Here is a 23,280-nt window from a genome sequence, read left to right as displayed (position 1 = left end):
GAGGCAAGAACATTCTGTGTACTCAACCCCAGTGATCCATGAGTCTTGAGGTTTTCATTTGGTTGACAGGAACAGGCAGAATTCCTGACCCTGTGTGAGTTATAGACAAAGTTCTCTCTACCCCTTTTGGATGGGCCTTCCCTGGGCTTCAGCTAGTTCCCTTATAATGATCAGTCCTCTGTTGAAAACTCAAGGGGAACACTTAGCATAACTCCGGAGTTCTCTCTCTGGGCAGCTGATTCCTCTCTGGTACTCTATCCTGTGATCTCCAGCTGCCTTAGTTTCCCTGGGTGTTCAGACCCATCTTCTCAATTCAGGGAGTGCACTGGGCTCCATCTGAGAGGGAAAGGGAAAGCATCCAAGAATACAGTGGGGATTGCGGAAGGAGAAACTTAGCCACGACAGTCCCCACTGTCACACTCCATGGACCAGAAATGGCGCTAGAAGCAGGAAGCAAACACCTAGATCTAGACTCTGCTCGCCCTCCCAGGCAGCAGTACCTTCCCAAGACCCCTCGAGGGGAAGAGCCTTCAACATATTTTGCTGATACCTGTCAGGTGTCCCAGAAGCAGCTGAGCCTACCCTCACCCTTGAAATTCATATAACCCTACCTGTAGGCAACACAAAGTAAAGAGGCTAACCCAGCCTGGCTGGTGTGGCTCATGGTTGAGCTTCGACCCATGAACCTGGAGGTTATGGTTTGATTCCTGGTCAGGGCACAATGCCTGGGTATCGGGTTTGATCCCCAGTAGGGGTCGGTGGCGGGGGGAAGAGGATCAATGATTCTCTCCCATCACTGATGTTTCTATCTCTCTCTCCCTCCCTTCCTCTCTCTAAAATTAATAAAAACATATATATTTTTTTAAAAAGAGGCTAACCCAAATCCACACAAAATGGATTTTCAGCACATGTTTCTCCTTCACATACAACAAACTTGTAATTTTGCCTCCAAAGTACACACTGTATTTCAGTTAATAATTAAGTACTGGATTTAAAATGGATTTTCCCTTGAACATAACACCATCTTTAACTTAAGAAGGAACTGGGTAATGGTTAAGCCCTAAACAAAGCAAGCCAGCAAGCAAACAGACCTTGCCTATGGACTCAAACAAGAGACACCATGTGATAATACAAAGGCAACCAAGCCTGTAAAATTAAAACCACAAAAGTCAACACACACTTTAACTTATAAATGAGGAACCAATTCAATAAACTAAGGAAATATTTGGGAAAGACCAAAGGCTATAAAAACCTCCACATGGACTGAACCAACTGCAATTTGTGAATAAATAACAAAGCAAACACGCAGAGTTGCTCCATGGTGATGGACAGCCCTCGGTCAGGCCATCAGGCTGGTGACGAGATGTAACAAAATCCTGGTCCCAGGAGAAGTAGGGGACAGGGGCCTCTGCTGCCTGCCAATGTACAACGTCTGCCCGGGCACTTAAAATTTGGCCCTCTACAGACAAGAAAGTAACAGCAAGTTGCACATATGATCTGCTTTTAAAACACACATTCTTTCTGGGATCTGGGAATGTCTTGTAAGCATTAATTAACATTAATATGGCTATAAGAAGAAGGCACTCATTAGACCTGTGCTACAAGAACCAGCCAGCCATGGGGGCTGGTTTTCAATATGATCCCAAAGAGCAATCTCCTGGACTTACTGCTCCCTGGGTCAAGCTAGGCAGGGGAGTAAACCCCAATTTCCTGTTCTGTTGTTCTTCCAAGATTCCTATGGAGCACTCAGAGCAGTGGGGCTGCCCATGAATAGGGCTGGTCTACACACACACACACACACACACACACACACACACACACACACACACACTATATGACCCATGGCACAATTGGCACCATAAGGAAAGGTAATGCCAGCAGCATCAACCCAAGCATTAGCCAGATCCTCAAGGAAGGACTTGGGACAAGGTGTATAATTGGCTCTGAGGGGCAGATCTAAAAAGAGGGGCAACACATTTTCTCTGTGGGGCCCAGCAAGCAGTTTCATGAAACTGGCAAAGCAACACTCCCCACACTGGCAGTAAATCTTTCCCACACCTTCTTTCCCAGCCATAGCATCACGGATGGTGGCTACTACCAAAAGCACATAGGCACATAGATGGGAATGTACCGTGCCCCCTCCCAGAGTGTGACACACATGTGAACTTCAGTTGCTGTCCAGGACTTGAGACAATGGCTGAGAAAAGGGGTGTATGTCATCATATTTTCCCCAGTGCCTTTTAGATGAATCGCCACAATGTATATGGAAATAAATTGGGTTCGAATTTCCTTTCACAACGGGTGGGTGTATAATCTGCATCAGGCCTTAATATAACACTTTGTGGGTGTGTGCATGTGTGTATAATCTCATGTCACCTTCACAGCAACCCTGGGGGTAGATGCCACTAGCTCCGTGTTTCACACTTGAGGCAGACATGGTTCAAGGTCACATGGCTAGGAAGTACAGGAAGCAGACACAGGTCTATCTGACCTGAAGCACCATAAGAGATCCTCAAGGGCAATTCCCCAGGGGGGTTCCGCCTGTAGGGTTCTGTTAAGAGTGGGATTAATACCAGAAATTAATTGGGGGGGGGGGGCATTCAGGAAGCTGAAGGCATTATCTGAAAGCCTGACTTATTTTTTGGATTAAAAACAAAGAGAGATTTCTCTCCTACCCCTCCCCACCCCCATGAAGCTCCCCATAACAATGAGACTCTGCATGACTCAAAACCAGAAGTGGGAGTGCCGCTGGGGAAAGGCTGGGATGCCCATTGATGCCAGAGAGGAACCTTTAGGGCATTCAGTGAAGAGAAAGTGTTTTCAGTTGACTCTGGCAAAGAAGTGATCCTTCTTCTTAAAGGACAATTAAAAATGCCCCTGTGGCTACCTCACACTGCCAAGTACACACACTGAACAAATAAGCAGATTCAGGATTACTAACGGAGAGAGGGAGCCATGAGGTGTGATGTCACAGGGAATTCAGACAACAGGGAGTGCTGGGAAAGGGGTGCCCTGGAGAACCCTGCCCTGACTGAAGAGTTCAAGGTGGAGAACTTCTAACCATTGTACTATGCCACATACAAAACAAAACCAGTCTGTGGGCCATTTCAGCCCACGAGCAGTTTGCATTCCCTGATTAGAGCTGTGTATGTGTGTTTGCGTGTGTGTGGGGGCGGGGGGGGGGGGCATTGGGGGTAGGGGCAATGGCAAACAGCCAGCCAGCACACAATCGATATTCTCATATTAGAGACAGCCCATAACGACTGGACTCTGTGCCCTTCAAGCATTCATAGATGCAAAAGACCAAAAAGGCAGGAATTAGAGACCTCCGGTGAGGGCCTAGAACATGTGAGGCAGAAGTGTGGAACAAGACCTGACGGATCACAGGTGCACCTGAGCGGGACTCTGAACCTATTCCTCCTGCATCCTGCTCAGTGTTCCCAGTGTCCTCACAGGAGCCAGCAGGAGACAACTGTGTCCTACTGAATCGTCACTTAAAATGGATGGTTCCCTCCCAGAGTTAAGCTTCAGTCTTTGCAATGAACCCCTCCTGCAGTCCACTGATAGAAAGAACCCTCTGCGTATTGTTAGGCACTCCTTTGCCTGGGTGGATCCTAAGAGCATTAGGTAAGACAGCGGTACCCAGACAGGCAGTCCCTTCTACAGAGTGGTATCTGAACACTACCAGTGTGTGTGTGTTTGTGTATACACACACACACACACACACACACACACACACACACACACACACACATATATTAGATGCCCGATGCATGAAATTCGTGCAAGGGGCTTGGCCCTTGCAGCCACGGCGGCTGCCCTCAGCCCTTGCAGCCCCTACTTCATCCGGAAGGTTGTCCAGAAGATCATTCGGCTGTGTGGTCTAATTAGCATATTACGCTTTTATTATCATAGATATATGACTTGCTGCACCTTTTCTAAGAAAGAAGTGATTCATTTTACTGAGACACCTGACCTCATGTGAATTTTGGTAACCAAAATCCCCATAAAGGTGAGATTGATACAGTTAAGCCAAATGCAGAAAGTGTAAGAAACAGCTGCCAAGGAACAGACTGACCACGTTTAAATTAGACCCTGCCCTGACATTCCTCCCTGATGAAACCTGTTCCTGTCCACCGTGTGAATGGCTACTGAAATTCCTTCCTAAGAATCAGATCTGTCCCACAATACAATTTACACAATAAAAATCGGGTGCAGGGTAAAAGTGAAATCGTGCAGCTGATGCAGGTCATGAAATTGACCAGCCGCTACACTCACAGCAAAGCCCTGACTCAGTAAATTGGGGCCTCAGGTCCATCACCAGTGAAATCACCGGTGAAAACGAGACCACCTCTGGCGGAGCCGTGCCCGGCGTCTGGAAAATTGATGACATTTTCAAATACGTTTGCTAAAATAACCCTTTTTTTTTTTCATGAGAGTGCTGAGAAAGTCAGCGTGAAGTGGAAGATGTTATCATACCTTCAAACCAGTCAGAAAAGTACATACCAAGTTATGTGATCTGTCCTTGGTTCTAGAATGAGCATACTGTCACTCAACCCTTTAAAAACTTATATGCTACAAGAAAGTGTTGGCTCCCGTTGTAATCGGAGTCACCTCAAATTGCCTTTTTCTGGTCCCAGTTCCTTCCTCTAAGGCACGGGAAATGCCTGTAACGTGTGTCCAGTCCAATGGCGGAGAGGCAGTAAAGCCAACATTCCTATCCTGAACTTACTCCTTTCAAGCCTGGTTTGAGTCCAGCATTAGCAGGGAGGGTTTGACACATTGGCAAGGCCCTTAGCCGCTGAGTCTCGTTTTCTCCTCCTAAAAGTGCAAAAACTGTAACCTGGCCTCCCTGTGTCCCAGCCTTTCTAATGACTCTTCAAAGAAGCCATACAGGGTTTTGTCAATTCTTAAAAGACAACACCAAAGTGATACACTCTGGTTTGCGGGTTGTTGTTTTTTCTGTGTTTTCTTCAACTATCAAACCTCCCAATCGCCAAAACTTTCCACTCATCAAATTTGATATGACTTAGGATACTCAGCGGTGTTTAAATGTGGCCAACCAGCCACGGTGCTTCTAAGGAATCTGTTTCCCTGGCCTCTCCCCCAGAGACTCTGGTTCAGGCTGGGGCCTCGCAATCTGTATTGTTCAAAAGTTTCAAGTGATTCCATTGCTCTAGCACAGATCCTCTCTTACCATCTCATGCTTTTTGAAGGCCCTGCTTTTAGTACTTGGCAAATTCCAATCTAAGGACTCAGATAACGGAAGTGTCCTTAACAGGAAGTAGTGCCAAGACTCAATAAGATTAACCTCCAGTGTGCCCCGACTGAGCTCCAACCGATTTACTTCTCCAGGTGTTCAGCAGACATGTTGCTGACATTTATTAAAACGTCACAACCATGGTAGTTCCCACCACGTTCAAGAACGGAAGATTCCAGCTCAACCTAAACTTTCTGACTGTGTTTAAGATGGGTGAGGTGCGCAAATAAGGATAATTTCTTAATAACCTGTAACTAGAATGGAATTACGGCTAATTATATTTAGCAGTGCATGGACATGTTATATCTCCCCAGACAGACAATTTGAACTTTTAATGCTTATTAAGCTGTGTAATGGATCCTTAATTTAGCTCAGCACAATAAGAAGTCACGATGGAATTCACAGATCTTGGGAAAGTCTTCATGATAAACTTACAATAGTTTGTGTTTTAGCAACGTATATTAAATCATTGTAAATGGGAATAATATTGTGCTCTCCAGGCTCCTAGCCAAAGGGAGAAAAAAGATTATGCTCAATCAGACAAATGGTAAGCCAGCATCAACTATAGGTGAATTTCACTTACGTAACAAAGGCATGTTCCTGAAAAGGAAAGTGACATTAACAGGGTGCTGACCCTGTGCCAGTGCTGCTGGGCACCCCCTCAGGAGCTCAGGGCTCAGCCATGGTCCTCTCCCTGCTGCAAACTCTCGCTCACCAACCATGCTCCCCTTCAGGTCTTTTACCTCTTCTTTTCTCTTCCCCTAGACAACCCTGTGGCTCACCCTCTGCCTCCTTTCAGATCTTTGGCTCAAACATTTGCACAGAACACACACACAGCCCTCATCTCTGTCCCCTTAGCCCAGTGGTCGGCAAACTGCGGCTCGTGAGCCACATGCGGCTCTTTGGCCCTGTGAGTGTGGCTCTTCCACAAAATACCATGTGTGGGCGCGCACGTACAGTGCGATTGAAACTTCGTGGCCCATGTGCAGAAATATTTTGTGGAAGAGCCACACTCAAGGGGCCAAAGAGCCGCATGTGGCTCAAGAGCCGCAGTTTGCCAACCACTGTCTTAGCCTATCTTATTTTTCCCCACAGCATTTATCACTTAGCATATTATTTTAATTTATCTAATTAAACCTCTAGCCACACACCAAACTGTGAGTTCCTTGAGAATAAACCAGTGTCATTAGTAAGTGCATGCATACACACACACACACACACACACACACACACACACACACACACATTCATCATACATACATTACATAATGTCATACATAAGTATTCTGTGTGTGTATACATACAGAGTTCTCTTGATTCCCTGGGCCCTACTGGTGATAATTTAGAGGTATTGCTCAACCTAGTATATTTTTGTTACTGAATATAAATTCATGGAGGAAGCAACTGAGCTTTTCCAAAACGGTGTGAAAAGTTTACAAGACCTAAGGCAATCCCTGACATACACAACGGATGTGCCTGCAACCCTAGGGCACTATGCACCCCACACCCCAAACACACACTCTCAACCTCCTGCAAGGAGTCATCCAGCACTGACGTGAGACCCAGAACAGAAATCTCAGACACCAGGATGAAATCGTGATGCTGAAGACAAGCTGCAGGGGCAAAGGGAAGAAACAGGTCTGCCCACCTCTCTAGCTGTCCACTGACCCAGGGCGTTATTGGAGAAAACCTAACATCACAATAACTAGCCTGAAAACAGAACCTCGGCTGCCTTGCAGAGAGATCAGGAGTTGCTGGAAGTGAGATTGAAGCATAATGAAAATAGACTCTGAAGCAATTAATTTTTCTATCAAAAAATTAAATCACTTTTGTTTTACCCAAATCTCAGTTCCATCGAGAGACTACCACATTAGTGTCATTTCAATGATATACTTGGGAAAATTAAGAAAAGTCAGATTCTGCATTTTGCAAGAATTTTGACTTCAAAGCGAGTGCCACACGCAGTTGATCTGCTGATGTTCTGTCCACAGATCTTGCAGCTATTTTTGAGGTTCAGCTTTGAATGCTTATGGCTCTGACCACTTGCTCAGAAGTATTGCCACGACCTTGTTCTTCTCAAATAAAGCAACGGTTTAGCATACAGCGACCAGCAGCAGGCGAGCTCTAAAGTTAGAAACCACCATCGCTTCTGGGTTGTTCTGGTCTCACTTCCTGACCGTCCTCTTTTTATGAGAAAGGTTTATAACAAAAACTGGCTGAGAAAGTACCTTGCACAGTAAAAATGATTAGAAATAAGAAGCGTTACAGTTTTTAAAAAAAGGATTACAGTTTCTGTCACCTGTATCACCTGCTGCCTACATAATAATCAGTCCCCAATATAACATACACTGATATTTGTCAGTTCCTTCTCTCTGTGGTCCCTAGAATGAAAAATGCTGGATTTCTGGAAGAAAGATAAAAGGAAAGGTCAACCTAAAAATTCTAAAAGTCATTTGGCCTCAGGACCCTTTTATAGTCTTAAAAATTGAGAACTCAAAATTTTGGTTTTTGTGGGTTCTTCTCTATTGATACTTGCCATTATTAGAAATTAAAATTGAGGTATTTAATTCTTTCATTTAAAACAATAACAAATCCATTGTATGTTAACATAAATAACATTTTTATGAAAGATAACTATATTTTCCAAAACAAAAATCTTAATAAGAGTGGTAATTTTTATGATTTTGCAAATCTTTCATCTTTTGGATTCTTTTTTATTTATTTATTTTTTGTTAATTCTCACTTGAGGATTTTTTCCCCATTGATTATTTTCAGAGAGTGGAAGGGAAGAGAAGGGAGAGAGAGAAAGAGACATCTCTGTGAGCATCGATTGGTGGCATCCTATACATGCCCAAATCGAACCTGCAGCCCAGGTGCAATGCCCTTGACCAGGAATTGAACCTTGGACCCTTTGGTGTTCCGGCTAATACTCTAACTACTGAACAACACTGGCCAAGGCCCAGCTGGATTTTTTTTTTTTAATATATCTTTATTGATTTCAGAGAGGAAGGGAGAGGGATAGAGAGTTAGAAACATCGATGATGAGAGAGAAACATCGATCAGCTGCCTCCTGCACACCCCCTCCTGGGGATGTGCCCGCAACTGAGGTACATGCCCTTGACCAGAATCGAACCTGGGACCCTTCAGTCCGCAGGCCAACGCTCCATCCACTGAGCCAAACCGGTTAGGGCCCAGCTGGATTCTTAATATCTGCTCCTGTATTCAATTTGTTGCAACTTCATTTTAGTTGAAGTATACGAATAAAATCTAGCCCTAGCTGGTTTGCCTCAATGGGTAGAGCATCGGCCCAAGGACTGAAGGGTTCCTGGTTCGATTCTGGTCAAGGGCAGGTACCCTGGCTGCAGCATCCCTGGTCCTGTTCTGGACGCATACAGGAGGCAACCAATCATTATGTCTCTCTCACATCAATGTTTCCCTCTCCCTGTCTCTCCTCTCCCTTCCACTCTCTTTAAAAAAAAAAGGAAAAAATCAATGGAAAATATTCCCGGGTGATGATTAACAATAACAACAACAAAAAGAATAAAATCTAGCTGCACACATAGAGTAATTGAGAGTGTTTTAATAGCTTATAATTATGAATATTTGTTGATACTACATCAAAACTTAGCAAGTGGTAGCTTCTTAAAAGTTAGTTGCAATGTGGATTCCAAACCCATCATCAATGAGCTTTTCAAACTCCACTACATTAAGTCCATTCGCCTATTTTATTATTTCAATGGACCCTTGACTCGTAGATGTTTTTGTAACATCTTGTATGGGTCATTTCGAAAACACAGGCTCACTGAGTTGTGTAGGTCTTCCAACCATTGACATATTTTACTATACAGATTAAAATACCACACTGTTCATTAACATCAACAACAGATGCATTGAGAAAATCTTTGTTAAGCATCGGAAGCTGAAAGGCTAATAATGGTGGGTATAAATTTTCCAAAATGGAAGGGTCCAACTGTATCATTGGCATCAAATAGTCAGAGTTATTTTCCTTGAAATAACAGACTTGCTACATTCACCTTCAGGAAAATACCTGACAAGTTGCCAAGTCTCCATAACTATAGTTTGTCATTTTTTTTTCTTCCAAGTAAAAATGGTGTTACATGGAAAAAATGGCTAGCTCAGCTAACAACTCCATCACACAAGTGTTTTTCCTTGAGACATGATTGTTTTTCAGTATGTGGAAGTGCTTTATGCATAGCTCCCACTTTGTCACACAGCATACTATAAAGTAACAACATTGAAATTGTTTCCTGCTTCATCAAATATATTCTTAAGTGAAATTGTGTTCTTTTTTTTCTTTCCCTGCAATTATATGGCAATGAAGATTACACTGGTACACTGATGACTATACATTCGGTGCCTTAATTGGTTCTAAGGTGTTAATAGTTTTACCCACCATTCCTTTTGCACCATTAGTGCAAATGTCAACACATTTGAAAAGGCAAACAACATCTTAGTATAATAAGAAAAATAGTTTTGAACTACAGACCTCCTGAAAACATCTCTAGAACCTCCAAAGGTCTGCAGGGCCATATTTTGAGAACCAGTTAAATTCTGAACAAAACCACCACTTAAGAGTTTTTTTTATCAATAGTCAATGAAAGTAAGAGAAGTAGTCAGGATGAACTTGGGGTTTAGCTAGGCAAATATAACTGTCATGTCCGAAACAAAACTCATTTATTTAATTTTTAATTTCTTCTGAGTTCTAGCTGAAGGTCTGCATTAAGAAACCCTACTGATGACCAGCAGATGTGATTCCATGGTTGAGCATCGACTCATGAACCCAGAGGTCACGGTTCGATTCCTGGTCAGGGCACATGTGACGGTTGTGGGCTTGATCCCCAGTGAGATCAGGAGGCAGTCAATCGATGTTGATGTTTCTCTCTCATCAATGTTTCTGTCTCTCTCTCTCCATCTCTCTCTAAAATCAATAAAAATATAATTAAAAAAATCCTACTGGCAATTGCAATTAAACCTAAGCCAATCTCAAGCTCACTCCTCCCAGAGCTCTCTGATCCATGCATGATATCTGAGAAGGTGGCCCCTTTCCCAGGTGAATGTCAACCTTTAGGTTTAAGAAGGAGGGGCCCAAGGGGAGCCTTGCAAAAATACATCATCCCCAAAGATGACAACACTCTGAGGAGGGTGGGATTATACCATGGAGCAGTTTTCTTCCAAGGTAGAACAAAGAGAAAACACAAAAAAGCCTCCCAGAGAGATGGATGGCTTAGAAAGATCTTGGACCTCAGCATCCCCATCTGAGCTTGTGTCTGGGTCTAGCACAGACAGCAGCAAATCAGTGTCTCTGAGCTGCACTCACCACATGCAAACGGAGCACTGCATGAGCCTCGGAAGGTTGTTGTGAGAACAAAGGAAATCCTAGACAGGATTCCATAACTACAAAGAGAGAATCGGTGACCAGCCCAGGAGCCCATCTTGCTACCAGAAGGAAAATAAAACAAGACTGCTGTTGCCATTTACTGAATTACAGGCCCAGCACAGTCTCTGGTCCTCAGGCGGCTTTAAATAAATGAGCTGGCTGTGACAGAGAAGAGGAGCAAGTGTACTATGACAGGGGACAATTAGCCTCAATCCTTTAAAATGATCGTTTCTTCTTTTTTCCAAAAACCAAGTCATTTCCCCTTCCCTTAATGCCTCTTTCTCTCTCTCCTATGCTGTCTTCAACCTGGCTATCATTTCCAATGGTAGCCACTGAACTGCTTGGACCATAAGGAAAACTGAAGTGGTCACTCATTCCTTGGGCTGAATATATCAAAGGAATATATTTAAAAAATAAAGTAAATTTAAAAATTAAATCAGTAAACTGTCACCAGGTTTGAAACATGAGAAGGGGCACTGGAAATGAACTGCCATCAGAGATTGCTTCCCCCTGCTCTGTGAGTGTGAGGTACCGTGAGAAACCGTGGGTGCAGTTTTCAAGCAGTGACACGTTTCCTGCGCCTCGGTGCATGTGTGGCCACAACGATTTAGCAGAGAACATAATTATTTGTAGACCAGGGGTTTGACGCAGGAAGTCTGAGCTAAAAACTGAGGCAATGGTATCAAAAACAAACAAGCCAAAAAAGGATCAGAATCTTACTCTATGCTCTTATGCCTGCCTTGGCAGAGAGAATGAGCAGATACCCAAGTTCAAGTGCACGTTCCACCTTCTCCCTGGGAGAAACGTGTATCGGCTTCACTAATGCAATAAGACAAGGTGGGCAATGCAAAGTTTGAGCCAAGTTTTCTAGACATGCTGCAAAATCCACAAACAACAGGTGCGCTGTCACGTTGTGTTTTTGTTTGTGTTTTAAGAAATCCCCCCCCCCCAAAAAAAAACCCCCACCAAAACCAACAACACAACCTGGAACGGAATATCTTCACGTTTGCCTTCGGAACTAGGGAAAAAAGCACAGGCACACAGAACGTTTGTCTGACTATCTTCATAAAGATACTTCTACCATGAATTCTTTTGATTTACTTTATTCTTTTAGGAAACTATCCTAAACTTTGCAAGTGCAAAGCGTTATGTAATTGTTAGTAGGAGATGAGTACTTGTCATTCATTGTAAGTGGGCACTTGATGCTGGAATGAAGGGAACTGTCTTACTCAGCCCTTCCTACCTGCAGCTTTTGACTCACTGCTTAGTATTCATCTGGAACTTTTAAAAATCTTCCTGAAGTCCTTTAGTCATTTACAATGTTTAACTTGCCTCTTTGTAATATTTAAACATTGGGAATGAAGGATAAAATATATACAGACAGAAAAATAAAACAGCTTTAAATTATAAATGAAGATAAATAACAGGGGTTCAAAGTTAAAGGATCATTTGGATGTCATAGAGGCAACCCAGATTCTGTGTTTTATGTAGGAAATAGACATGTTTAAAATGTGTAGTTTATTTTTTAAAATTTCACTTCTTAATAAGGACAATTTCCAACATGTGCAAAAGTAAATAGAATGGTACAATAAACTCACATGTCACCCATTTTCAAAAATCAACTCATGGCTGGTCTGCCTTTACATGTACCCCACAGACAGTGTGGTGTGCTCCCGTGAGGAGGAACATAATGTCTGGTTTTCTCTCTGTGAGCCAACCATTTGAGTTGGAGGTTCCCTGAGTCCAGGCAAAGTTCACTTTCGCAACCTACATCCTCTTCGAATCGTAAAATCTTACACCATATTTCTTAACAGCATAACAATGCACCAATATAATTTCTGATTTGTTCTCACGTGAGGAGATAACACAACCTGACCTCACTTCTGTTGTTTCCCTTCCAATGTACAGCAGCTATGAATTTAGTTCGATGCATTTTTTATCAGTTTCATTTATTTCAGCCTTTTTATTGCCACTCCACTCTTTCAGGTAAAAACTAGTCCAACATAGTGACAATCATAAACAGGGCCAGATTCTGACATTCCCACAGCGTCAAGAGGTTGCCTTAAAATCCAGGTCTGTTTCATCACCATAATAAATTTCAGCTCGATTAGGCGGCAGATCCAGTTGTTTGGTCCAGAAAGGCTTAGCCAGAATGAAACACACAGTGGCATGAGACAGCGCTTTCAAAATAATAAATCACTTCGATGGTGTCTACTTCAGGAGCAGTGCTTGGGGGAATTCTGCCTCCGATCAAGAGTGATAACACATTTCTCAAAGTGAACAATGGTCATGGGTTTCTGATCCTGTTGATAACACAATGCCTTCAGCTCTGTGACGGATTTCCACAAAGAGTTTGGCTTGTTCTATCACAGCTCAGTGGAGAGCCCTCCCCCAGTTTTAGAGCAGTTGTGTCTGTTCTATTGCTAAACCTGCACACAGCGCACTATATACCCAACTTTGAAAATACCACAGGTTAACAGCAATGCAAACATTACTTTTCAAAGGGTTTTATGTTCTGTTCTTTAAACTTCACTACAAAACGTTTGATGACAATTTGGAAGGTATTATGCCTTCTGGTGAAATAGTCCCTGGCATGCAGTAAGCACTCAAATATTATTGAATGAGTAATGAATACATTAGCAAGATGGGTGTTAAGTAAACCTTCAACATAGTTTGGTGAGTTTGACAAATCATAATCCATGGCACAGAGTCCTTAAATGCTGGTGTTCCATAGAGTTCTACGATTGGTCACCTGGGTTTTCTCTCTAAATCTTTCCACTGGGCGCCTTCACCCATGTGCCTGGCTACCACGGACACCTAGGGCACTATCTTGGGCTCACCTCTCTTGCCAAACGATGGACTCTTATTTTCAATTCCTCCTAGACATGTCCACTTGGGTTTCCACAAGCACCTCAAACTCTACTTGCCTAAAGCTGAATTCATCATCTTCCATCACTATATTTCTATCCTGGTGAATGATTCCACAACGTCATCTGAGACTCATCTTCCATATCCCTAACATCCAATGAACTGACAATTCCTGTTGGTTTCACTGCATATACATCTCTCATAGCTGTCCCCTCCTCCCCATCCATCCCCACAGATTCCAACTTAACTGAAGCTCTACTAATCTCAACCTTAGACAACTTTAATGATCTCTTAATGGCTTTCACACCCTTGTCTCCTCTTATGTTTTAACAACCCCTCCTTGAACCTATCAAATCAGATCTTTTTTTTTTCTGCTTAAAACCCTTCACTGCCCCGCCTCCCCTCCTCTCCCACCTCAAAGTAGAAATGTATCATCTAACCTGGGACCCTTCTGAGGGCGAGATGGTATTACTCATTGTTACACTGGTACAGCAGGCAGACTGCCCTGGGCACATGTTCCATGTCTCTGGCCACATCTCCTTGCCACTCCCCCACCTTCATCACCTCCCCACTACTTTCAGTTTCTGGAACCTGTTCCTGCTCTCTTACCTCTGTGACTTTGTATGAACTAGCTTCCCTTCCTGGCATATTTCTATTTATCATCAAACTTGCTTTGAACTACACCTCCTCTGTGAAGCTCTCTCTAAAACCTTCTGCTGATCTGATTCCATATCCCCAAGGGCCAACACCTGGTCTTGGACTTATTCCCACCTGGAGACGTCAGCTCTACACTGCACACCACTCCCTCCTATGAGCTCCGTCAGGAAAACGTCTCTGTCTTGTTCATTTTATCTCCCCAGCATCCATGATGACTCAAAGGTCTGCACCCAACAGGCATTTCTTATGTTATTTCTCAGTCATGTCTTATGGTTAAGAAAAACTTTCTGCCTTGGCTGCTGTTTCAGCATAATTAATAAAAGATAAGAATATGAGACAGGATAAAATAAGTAGTTATCAGTAGTTCCAAATGTCAGTCCTATATATCATAGACCACAGCCCCAGTAAGCAATTTCTTTTTTAAAAGAGAGCTTGGGGATTACAGAATCTGAGCTAATGGCAGAACTCTTATAGGAGGCCACGAAAGAAAAACAGGCATAGATATAAGCCCACATTATACTAGTAATTGTCCACTAAATTCCTTTGAAAATACTACAGGTTAACAGCATCCTATCCTATATAATAAAACCCTAATATGCAAATCAACCGAATGACCGGTCACTATGACGTGCACTGACCACCAGGAGGCAGATGCTCAATGCAGGAGCTGCCTCTTGGTGGTCAGTGCACTCCCCCCACAGGGAGAGTGCCGCTCAGCCAGAAGCTGGGCTCATGGCTGGTGAGTGCAGCTGTGGTGGCCAGAGCCTCTTCCGCTCCTGCAGCAGTGCTAAGGGCCCCTCGGTGGACATCCCCTGAGGGGTCCCAGACTGTGAGAGGGCGCAGGCTGGTCTGAGAGACCACCGCCCCCACCCCCACCCCCAATGCACAAATGTCACGCACCAGGCCTCTAGTATAAAATAAAGGTGGTGCCAAAATGAAACAAACATGCTGAATACACATGGGATCCCAGACGGGGGTAGGGAGAATGTACCTTCAGAGTGCACTCTACAATTTACAAAGCATTTTCTTACACATTATATCACCTGACCTTTGAAACAATCCTGTGAGATAGATTAGATGCATCCTAAGGCTCAACCAACATTTCTTGAGCTCTGACAATCCCTCTGGGATCCCAGGCCAATGTCCCTTTTGTAGCCCCAGACACACCAGGAGGCCTGACCTCATAGTGCTCTTTATGTAAAGTCCTTCAGCATCCAAAATGGGAACTAAAGCTACATGTGTTCTATCAGCCGACCTGTCAGTTTATGGCTGGGGATGTTCTAGAGTGGCTGACAGAGTGAAACCAAGCCAGGGACATTCTCACAGTGCCAGGCCCAGGCTGCTGCTACAGCTGCGGCTGGCATGATGGAGGGACCCCATTCCTCCCTCTTCTAACACACACAGAGAAGCCATCATGTCGTCTGTATTTGAAGAGAAAGCAGTGCTCTAAGGCAGCAGCAATGTGCAAGCTCACAGTGAACTATAGCCTAGGAGCCAAACTGATGAGACAAAGCTCCCACAGAGAGAACAGATCTGAGGCTCTAAAATATATCCCACTCAGAGACGCTATAGCTCCTGAAATTTCAACATTAAAAAAATCTATGACTTGTGGATAAAACAGCTCTTTTAGTATCTTTTAAAATCTGCAATACACCTAAAAGGAGAAAGGACTAAGATATCAATCACTATAACTTTAGTATGAATTGGTCCATGAATTCACTATCTTCCTTTTTCATAACTGTTCCTGGAGAGAGGAGAACACTGAGCATCTTACTGAAGTAAGAGACAGTTAAAGGCAGAGAGCAGGAAAAACTGACTTGAACAGGAGGGGGAATTACTAAAGATGAATTCAGCCTGCCTCTCAATTATATCCAGGGTCACCTCTGAAAGAAATACAATTTCAATGACCTGGTAAAAACTCATCCCTAGTAAGATTTGACATTCCTTTCTTTCTATCAATCACTAAAACTGTAATCAATGAATACAATGAGAACATCCAGGAGGATTCTGGTGCCAGTGTTCTGATGTTTCTAGTGTACAATTAAGGAAGAAAGAACCTACCCCTGGCCGGAGGGCTAAATGGTTAGAGCATTGGTCCATGCACTGGGGGGTTGTGGGTTTGATTCCCAGTCAAGGGCATGATCTTGGGTTGCAGGTTCGATGCCTGCCCTGGTCGGGAGTGTGCGGGAGGTAACCAATCGATGTGTCTCACATCAATGTTTCTTTCTCTCCCCCTCCCTTCCACTCTCTAGAAATCATTGGGAAAAAAAAAATCCTTGGGTGAGGGTTAACAAAAAAAAAAGTGGGGGAAGAGAGAACCTAAATAAAACTTAGTTCTAGAAAGCTGGTGTAGCTCTAAAAAAAAAGAAATCATGTAATGACTACAGCATAACCAGACTTGGTCTACCATGCATGGGTTTACTCTGTCAATCCCTTGTAACTTAATGCAGAAAGATACATCAGCACACCTAGAAGCTCACCTCTCCTCACTCTTGTCTCACTTCTCACTGCTGGGTTTGCCTATAGAATGACTGTGCCCATGTTCCATGTGCTGGGAGAATGTTCTATGAATAGTGCTCTGTAATGCTACATTACATTTTATTCAACTGAGCAGTGAGCAGACTATTTTTCTCGCAAGTCCTGTTATGCACCAGACACCAAACGAAACAAAAAGACCTCAGAGCAGGCAGAAGACCCCCAAACTGTAACCTGGATAGTTTTTCATGTTCAAGTATCCTAGGTTCTGCTAATTTCATTATTAGAGCAATGAGACTGTGTGCAACAATTAAGACAAAAGATAGAAAAATGTTACCATTAAAACAATTCATCTTCGTGAATAAGAATGATTGGCTGAGAGGAGAGAAAACCATTTCTCAAAGAAGATGAATTGTCACCAGCAGCAAAATGTGACAACCAAACAGACAAACCATGGAGTCACATGTTTAAAAATCTTCACCAGGATTTTAGTAATGGAGTAGCTTATAAGGAACTACCCTTCAACAACAAAAACAGAATGAAAATCTCTAGAAAAATATTTTTAAACAATTAAAAACTCTGGAGAGCAACCAAAAAAGCAGAAATCAGAGAGAATTTGACACTGGAAGGGAATTTAATGGGGCAAGATATGAATCTGGAGAGTGTGATACTAAGTAGAATAAGTGAGATGAAAAAAGACAAGAACTGTATAATTTCACTCATATGTGAAATACAAAACAAAAAGCAAAAATGAACAAAACAAAAAATTCACACATATAGATAACATAATGGTGGGCAAAGAGGGCAAAAGGAGGTCAAATCTATAGTGACAGCAGGAGACTAGCCTTCAGGTGCTGAGACACAATAGAGTCTCCAGATGTTGTTGTATAAAGTTGTACATCTGAAGCTTATATAATGTTATTAACCAATGTTACCCAATAAATTTAATTTAAAAATCCACATTGCCAGGCCATTTCCCAAGACTATTCCAGGCTGCATGGGGTAGGATGAATAGACTTCAAACAGAAAGCTACCTCTTCATTGGCTTGAAGAGTGACATGACGAGATTCAGGGCTGCCACACTAACTGGAAAATGAGCAGAGAAATTCTGAAAGGATGGGCCCACAGAGAAAAGAATTCCCAAACCCATTAACTCCTCAAATCTGTGGTCCTCCTGAACTGTGCATGTGCAAGGGCAGCTCGGAGAGGTCCAGGAAAGAGCAGGAGCTAGAACCCTGAACAAAACGAGCTCAGATCTCAGCTATTTCCCACTTGAAACCACCCCTTTCCACTGAAACCCCAAACTGACTCTACTTTATGAGTAAAGACCATCCCAGAACTATGGAATTTGCCAAAGAACTTAGAAAAAATTAAGACTAAAAATCCTAAAAGCCTTCATAATTTTAAAGCAATAGTAATGTAGCTGTCTGCTAGAAAATAAAGAATAAAGGAGAAAAACCATGTGATCATCTCAATAGATAAAGAAAAAGCATTTGCCAAAATTTAACTCACTCTTGATTAAAAAAAAACAAAAAAAACAAAAAAAACAAAAAAAACAAAAAACTATCAGAAAACTAGGGCCAGAAAGAAACTTCCCCAATTATGATAAAGGACATCTACAAAATGCATAGAGCTGCCGCCATACTTAATGGGAAGAGACTAAATTCCTTCCTCCCAGGATTGGTTATGAGACCAGGAGATCTGTCCTGGAGGCATTCAAGCACAATAAAAAACAAAAATGAAATAAAAGCCATTAATATTAGAAAAGAGAAAGAAAACTGTCCTTCTTTATAGACAACATGTTTGCTGACAGAGAAAATCCTAAGGTATCTACAAAAAAACAATACAAAAAAACCTAGAACTAATAGATGAATTTATCAAGGTCACAGAATACAAAATCAAGATACAAAAAAAATTTTTTTCACTTCTATAGAATGGTAATAAATAACTTCAAAATGAAATTTCCATCACTCTGAAAGTTCCCTCGTGACCTTTCCCAGTCAGTCCCCTGCTTCCAGAGGCAATAAACAAAATGTTTTGTTTGATTTTTTCGCCAGTAGATAAGTTTTGTCTATTCTGGAAGTTCATTTAAATGGAACTATATAGCACATTCTCTCGTGTGTCTGATACTTTCCCTCAGCATGATTTCAATGAGATCCATGCAAGTCATTTTGAATAACAGTAACCTATTTCTCTTTATTGCTGAGTAGTCCTTCCATTATATAAATGTAAAAAAATTTGTTTAACTCCTCTCCTCTTGTTGGACACTTGAGTTTTCCCTGGTTTGGGGTATTATGAATAATGCTTCTATAAAGTTCTTGTACATGAATTTTTGTGGATATACACTTTCAACTCTCTAGGGCAAATACCTATCAATGGAATTGTTGGGTAATAGAGTACATAGTACATATATTGTATATCTACCTATATAAGAAACTCTCAAATGGATTTCCAAAGTGGTTGTGTTCTTATACTCACTCCCACCAGCAATGTAGGAGAGGTCCAATTATTCCATATTCTCACCAACACTAGGTATGGTCAATCTCTTTAATTTTAGACATTCTGGTGAGTATAAAATAATAACTTCTGATTTTAATTTGCATTTCCCTGATGTTAAAAAATGTTTTCATGTGCTTATTGGGGTGGGTGCAGGTTACAGGGTTGTAGCATTTATCAAAATTCAAACTCTTCACTTCTGATCTGTTCATTTTATTGTATAATAGAGACAAAAGTTATACACACATTTTGACTGTGGGGGGTGGAGATGGGTTGTTGGCACCCTTTACACCCATGTTGCTCAAGGGTCAACTCTATAAATTTTGCCTCAATTAAAAAACAAAACAAAACAAAACTGGGGAGTGAGAGCTGGGGGTGGTACGAAGGGAAGAGAAACAGAATCATATCAAGGACAGAACAAGATATAAGATTATAAGGAAAAGAACACAACGCCTAAATTTTTAACACATTCAGGAGCAAACTGAATATTGGCTCCAAAACAAAACTCTAAAGAACAACTTAATATTCATGAACTAAAACAGACAAAAAACAATTCAGCTAAGATGATGATGAATAAAAACAAAACTCAGCATGTTATATAAAACAGGTGATTGCCAGACTCAGCAAATATATTTAATCTGGCAACTCAAACCAATAGACCATTAGACAACAAAATACCCACCAGCCTAACTTAAAACAGTGAATTTTTTTAGTGTCTTTTACAAAATGCTCTTTTTATAATTTCCATGATAGAAATTCCTACTGAGTATGAACCAAGATACACATATAGCAGAAATGATCCAAAACTCATTCTTACCTTCAGTGAAACTCCCTGTTAGGGTTATTACTACAAACACTTTTCCTTCTGGCTCCAGATCCACCTAGAAAGAGAGAAAAAAAATTGTATATTATATTCTAATTTTAACATACATTTTATGGGCCTCAAATAGACTTACAGAGAGGGCTAAATGTGCAGAGCACAGCCATAAATCAGACCTAAGTCTTTCATTAAACAGTAGAGGGGCAAGAATCAAGTAAAAACACAAGAAACCATCGTGGTTGAAAAGCGAATCTAAAAGTGACAGTTCTTTCGATGTTTCTCTTCTCTTGAATTTTAGTATCTTCCATTTGGGCTCTTCATGATATCAAGAGGCTCCCATAAACTTGGCCATTGTGTCTGAGACGTCCTTATCTTTTGCACCCCATTATAAGAGCAGCGTTTTGTTCAACCACATGGTAAGTATAGGGAACAGAGGCACAATGGCAACAGATAAGGTAATGAACAAATGTGACCTGGTCAACTGCTAACCTTTAGTTTTTAGGAAGTAAAACGCATAAGGAGAGGGGTGCCATCTCTGTCTATACCATTTCCACCTGAGTGTAGGTCATCTCCAGGGAGCACCAGGGAAGGCAGCTCAGGAGCTTTGCATTCGCTACTGTTCACAGGAATCTCAACGTGCCTTAAGGTTCTTGGTCTATCACTGAGATCTCAAGACACACATTCTGCAAAAGAGGCAGCGTCAAGTCTTCTCAGTAGGTCCCATCCTCCGGATGTGCTCCAGCTTCCCAAAGACCTTCACACCGCATGGCCCCGGGATGGGGCCGCGCCCTCCACACCTGCTCTGATCACGCTAGCCTGGTAGGCAGCCTCTGCCCTCTTCGTGCCAGTGCTAACCTTCAACTACCCGTCAACACCTCTAAGCCTTGGATTGTAAGACCCCAGGTTTTTGGACCCAAATACATGAATTTACAATTGTCTTTAAAGAAAAGTCTATCAGGTTCAGCCCCTTTCTGCTCTTGGCCTTTCATCTAAGAGAGGGAGAGAGAGGTGCAGAGAAGCTGAGTGTAGATGCGGATGGCCATTTCTGGTAGAATACAAACTTAAATAAGTGGCTGATCACACGGGATGGTAGAAAGAGCCATGAACTAGATCAGCACAGACTCTAGCCCCGTGGTTCTCAACCTTCTGGCCCTTTAAATACAGTTCCTCATGTTGTGACCCAACCATAAAATTATTTTAGTTGCTACTTCATAACTGTAATGTTGCTACTGTTATGAATCGTAATGTAAATATTTGATATGCAGGATGGTCTTAGGGGACCCCTGTGAAATGGTCGTTCGACTGCCAAAGGGGTCACAATCCACAAGTTGAGAACCGCTGCATCTAGCCGGACAGCCATAGCTGGCTCTGAGCAAGTTCCCTCACCACCCCAAGCTTCACCACTGTCATCTGAATGTCCATGATGTCATTATTCAGCATTTCTGACATGGCCGCTGTCGGGTTATCTCAAAGAGCATGCGCAGTACAAACTATTCACTGCACCCAGAGGTGTCGAAGACTGGGGGAAAGCACTGACCTTACCCTCGCTCACCACCACACTTTTTAACACCACATCCTGATCACATACTTTGCAAAATAAAAGATGCCTATTTTGTACTGACTCAGAAAACTTGATCTGTTCAGCAGCCTATTCATACAGTAAACTCTCCCTTTCTCTGCATAAAGTCTGCCATCAATGTGGTTACCACCCCTTAAATCACCCCCGTGTTCAAAATGGCTAGTTGCATTACAACTACTGTTAACTATACCCCCTTAACTACCTTCATACCTCATGCAGTTCTGAAAATAGAGCTCCCTGGAGAGATGACTAAACAGGATGTCAGGCTCTAATTGTCTCACTCTCTGCCTTGACTTGTTTCAAGGCAAAAATATGTTATTCTTAAAAGCCACTCCCTTGTCTTCAATATTAAAGGCCTGGCAGGGCTACACACATTTGACCTCACAAGATAAACTGCTACAGGCACAGAAGGAGCTGCTGCCAGCCCCCCGGACGGACAGACAGACTGCCAAGACCCCAGCTCTGTGATTCCCCAGCCCAGGGCCAGCCCATAAACTCCCTCCAACATGCTGTCAGGGCTGGCAAGGAAGGCCGCCCTACCCCGACCGTCAGGGGCTGCGCTGACAGGAGCAGGGCATTCCGCCACTTAGAACCAGGACCTTTCACAAGTAGAACAGGCTTGCTTCCACATTCTTCTTTTATTGTTGTTTGGTTGGCTGTGTGTGTTGTTTGTGTCCACGTTTTGACCCCTGCCACCATTGTGGAGGAAAGCCAGACTCGAATGCCATCTTCAAGCCTCGTCCATCTACGATCTCTGACCTTAGAACAGCATTCTACAAACTTCAGGTTGAGACTCACCAGTGGGACATGAAAACAATGGAGTGGGTTGCACACCACAGGAATTTTAAGTAGAATAAAATGGAACAGGAAATATGAACCCATCAAGTAGTAAAATAATCATAATAATTATAATAATAATGCAGTAATGAAGTACTACCTCAAACCATTTGCAGTTTTGTATGTAAATGCCGGGAGCCGGTCCATCCTTGCTGTTTCAAAGGACCTGGCATATATGGCATATTGTTCTTAATATGTTTGCTCACCTTGGCACTATGTGTTTTAACCAAGGTCTCCTCTCTGAGAAAGGTTGTTTCCCCAGGTAGGGATTTTCCCCTGAAGTTAGGGAGGGAATAAAACCTCTTAACTAAGTGCCAGGTGGGTAATTAATCACTTTAACTACGAACAATCATGCTTAAGCTACATAATCTTTACTCCCTGGAATGGAGATAAGAAACGCCCTAACCTTTGAAATAGAGATTGATAGGATTGGAATCAACTGGTATAAATACAGATGTAAGAAGACAGAACCTACACAGAACTAGAGACAGAAGAACTTCGCTGGAGAGAACATGGCAAAAGATCCTGGACTGAACCTGACTACAGAAATGGGCAAGAGAACCTGACTAGAACCTGGTGACTGAACCTGGCTGGAGAACCTGGACAGAACCTGGCTGGAGAACCTAGCGAGGGAACATGGACACAGAACCTGGCTAGAGATCTGAAGCAGAACTTCGCTGGAGATCCAGACCAGAACTTGGCTGGAGATCCTGGCTAGAGATCCTGACTAGGCTGCTGATCAACTGAACGCTGTCTCTGTGTCATTCCTTCTTCGCCGACTCCATCCACACCTTTAGGGACCCCTGGACCCGCTGGGGCTGGACCCCGGCATGTAAATATAAGGGTTAACTGGGTTTCAATGTATAAATGTATTCATCCCTGTCACAGAG

General features: G+C 42.7%; 1 protein-coding gene across 1 annotated transcript in view; it reads right to left on the bottom strand.

Moving 5' to 3' along the window:
* PRKCH (protein kinase C eta) overlaps positions 1–23,280 on the bottom strand; it is a 225,712-nt gene that overhangs the window by 135,115 nt on the left and 67,317 nt on the right. The window contains exon 2 of the mRNA XM_036309254.1: positions 19,972–20,035. Within this exon, the coding sequence (XP_036165147.1) occupies positions 19,972–20,035 (64 nt within the window). The remainder of the gene's footprint in view (positions 1–19,971; positions 20,036–23,280) is intronic.

Source organism: Myotis myotis, unplaced genomic scaffold (assembly GCF_014108235.1).
Source record: "Myotis myotis isolate mMyoMyo1 unplaced genomic scaffold, mMyoMyo1.p scaffold_m19_p_1, whole genome shotgun sequence".
Classification (NCBI taxonomy): Eukaryota; Metazoa; Chordata; class Mammalia; order Chiroptera; family Vespertilionidae; genus Myotis; species Myotis myotis.
The sequence above is the reverse complement of the archived record's forward strand: the minus strand, read 5'-3'. Positions and strand labels throughout refer to the sequence as shown.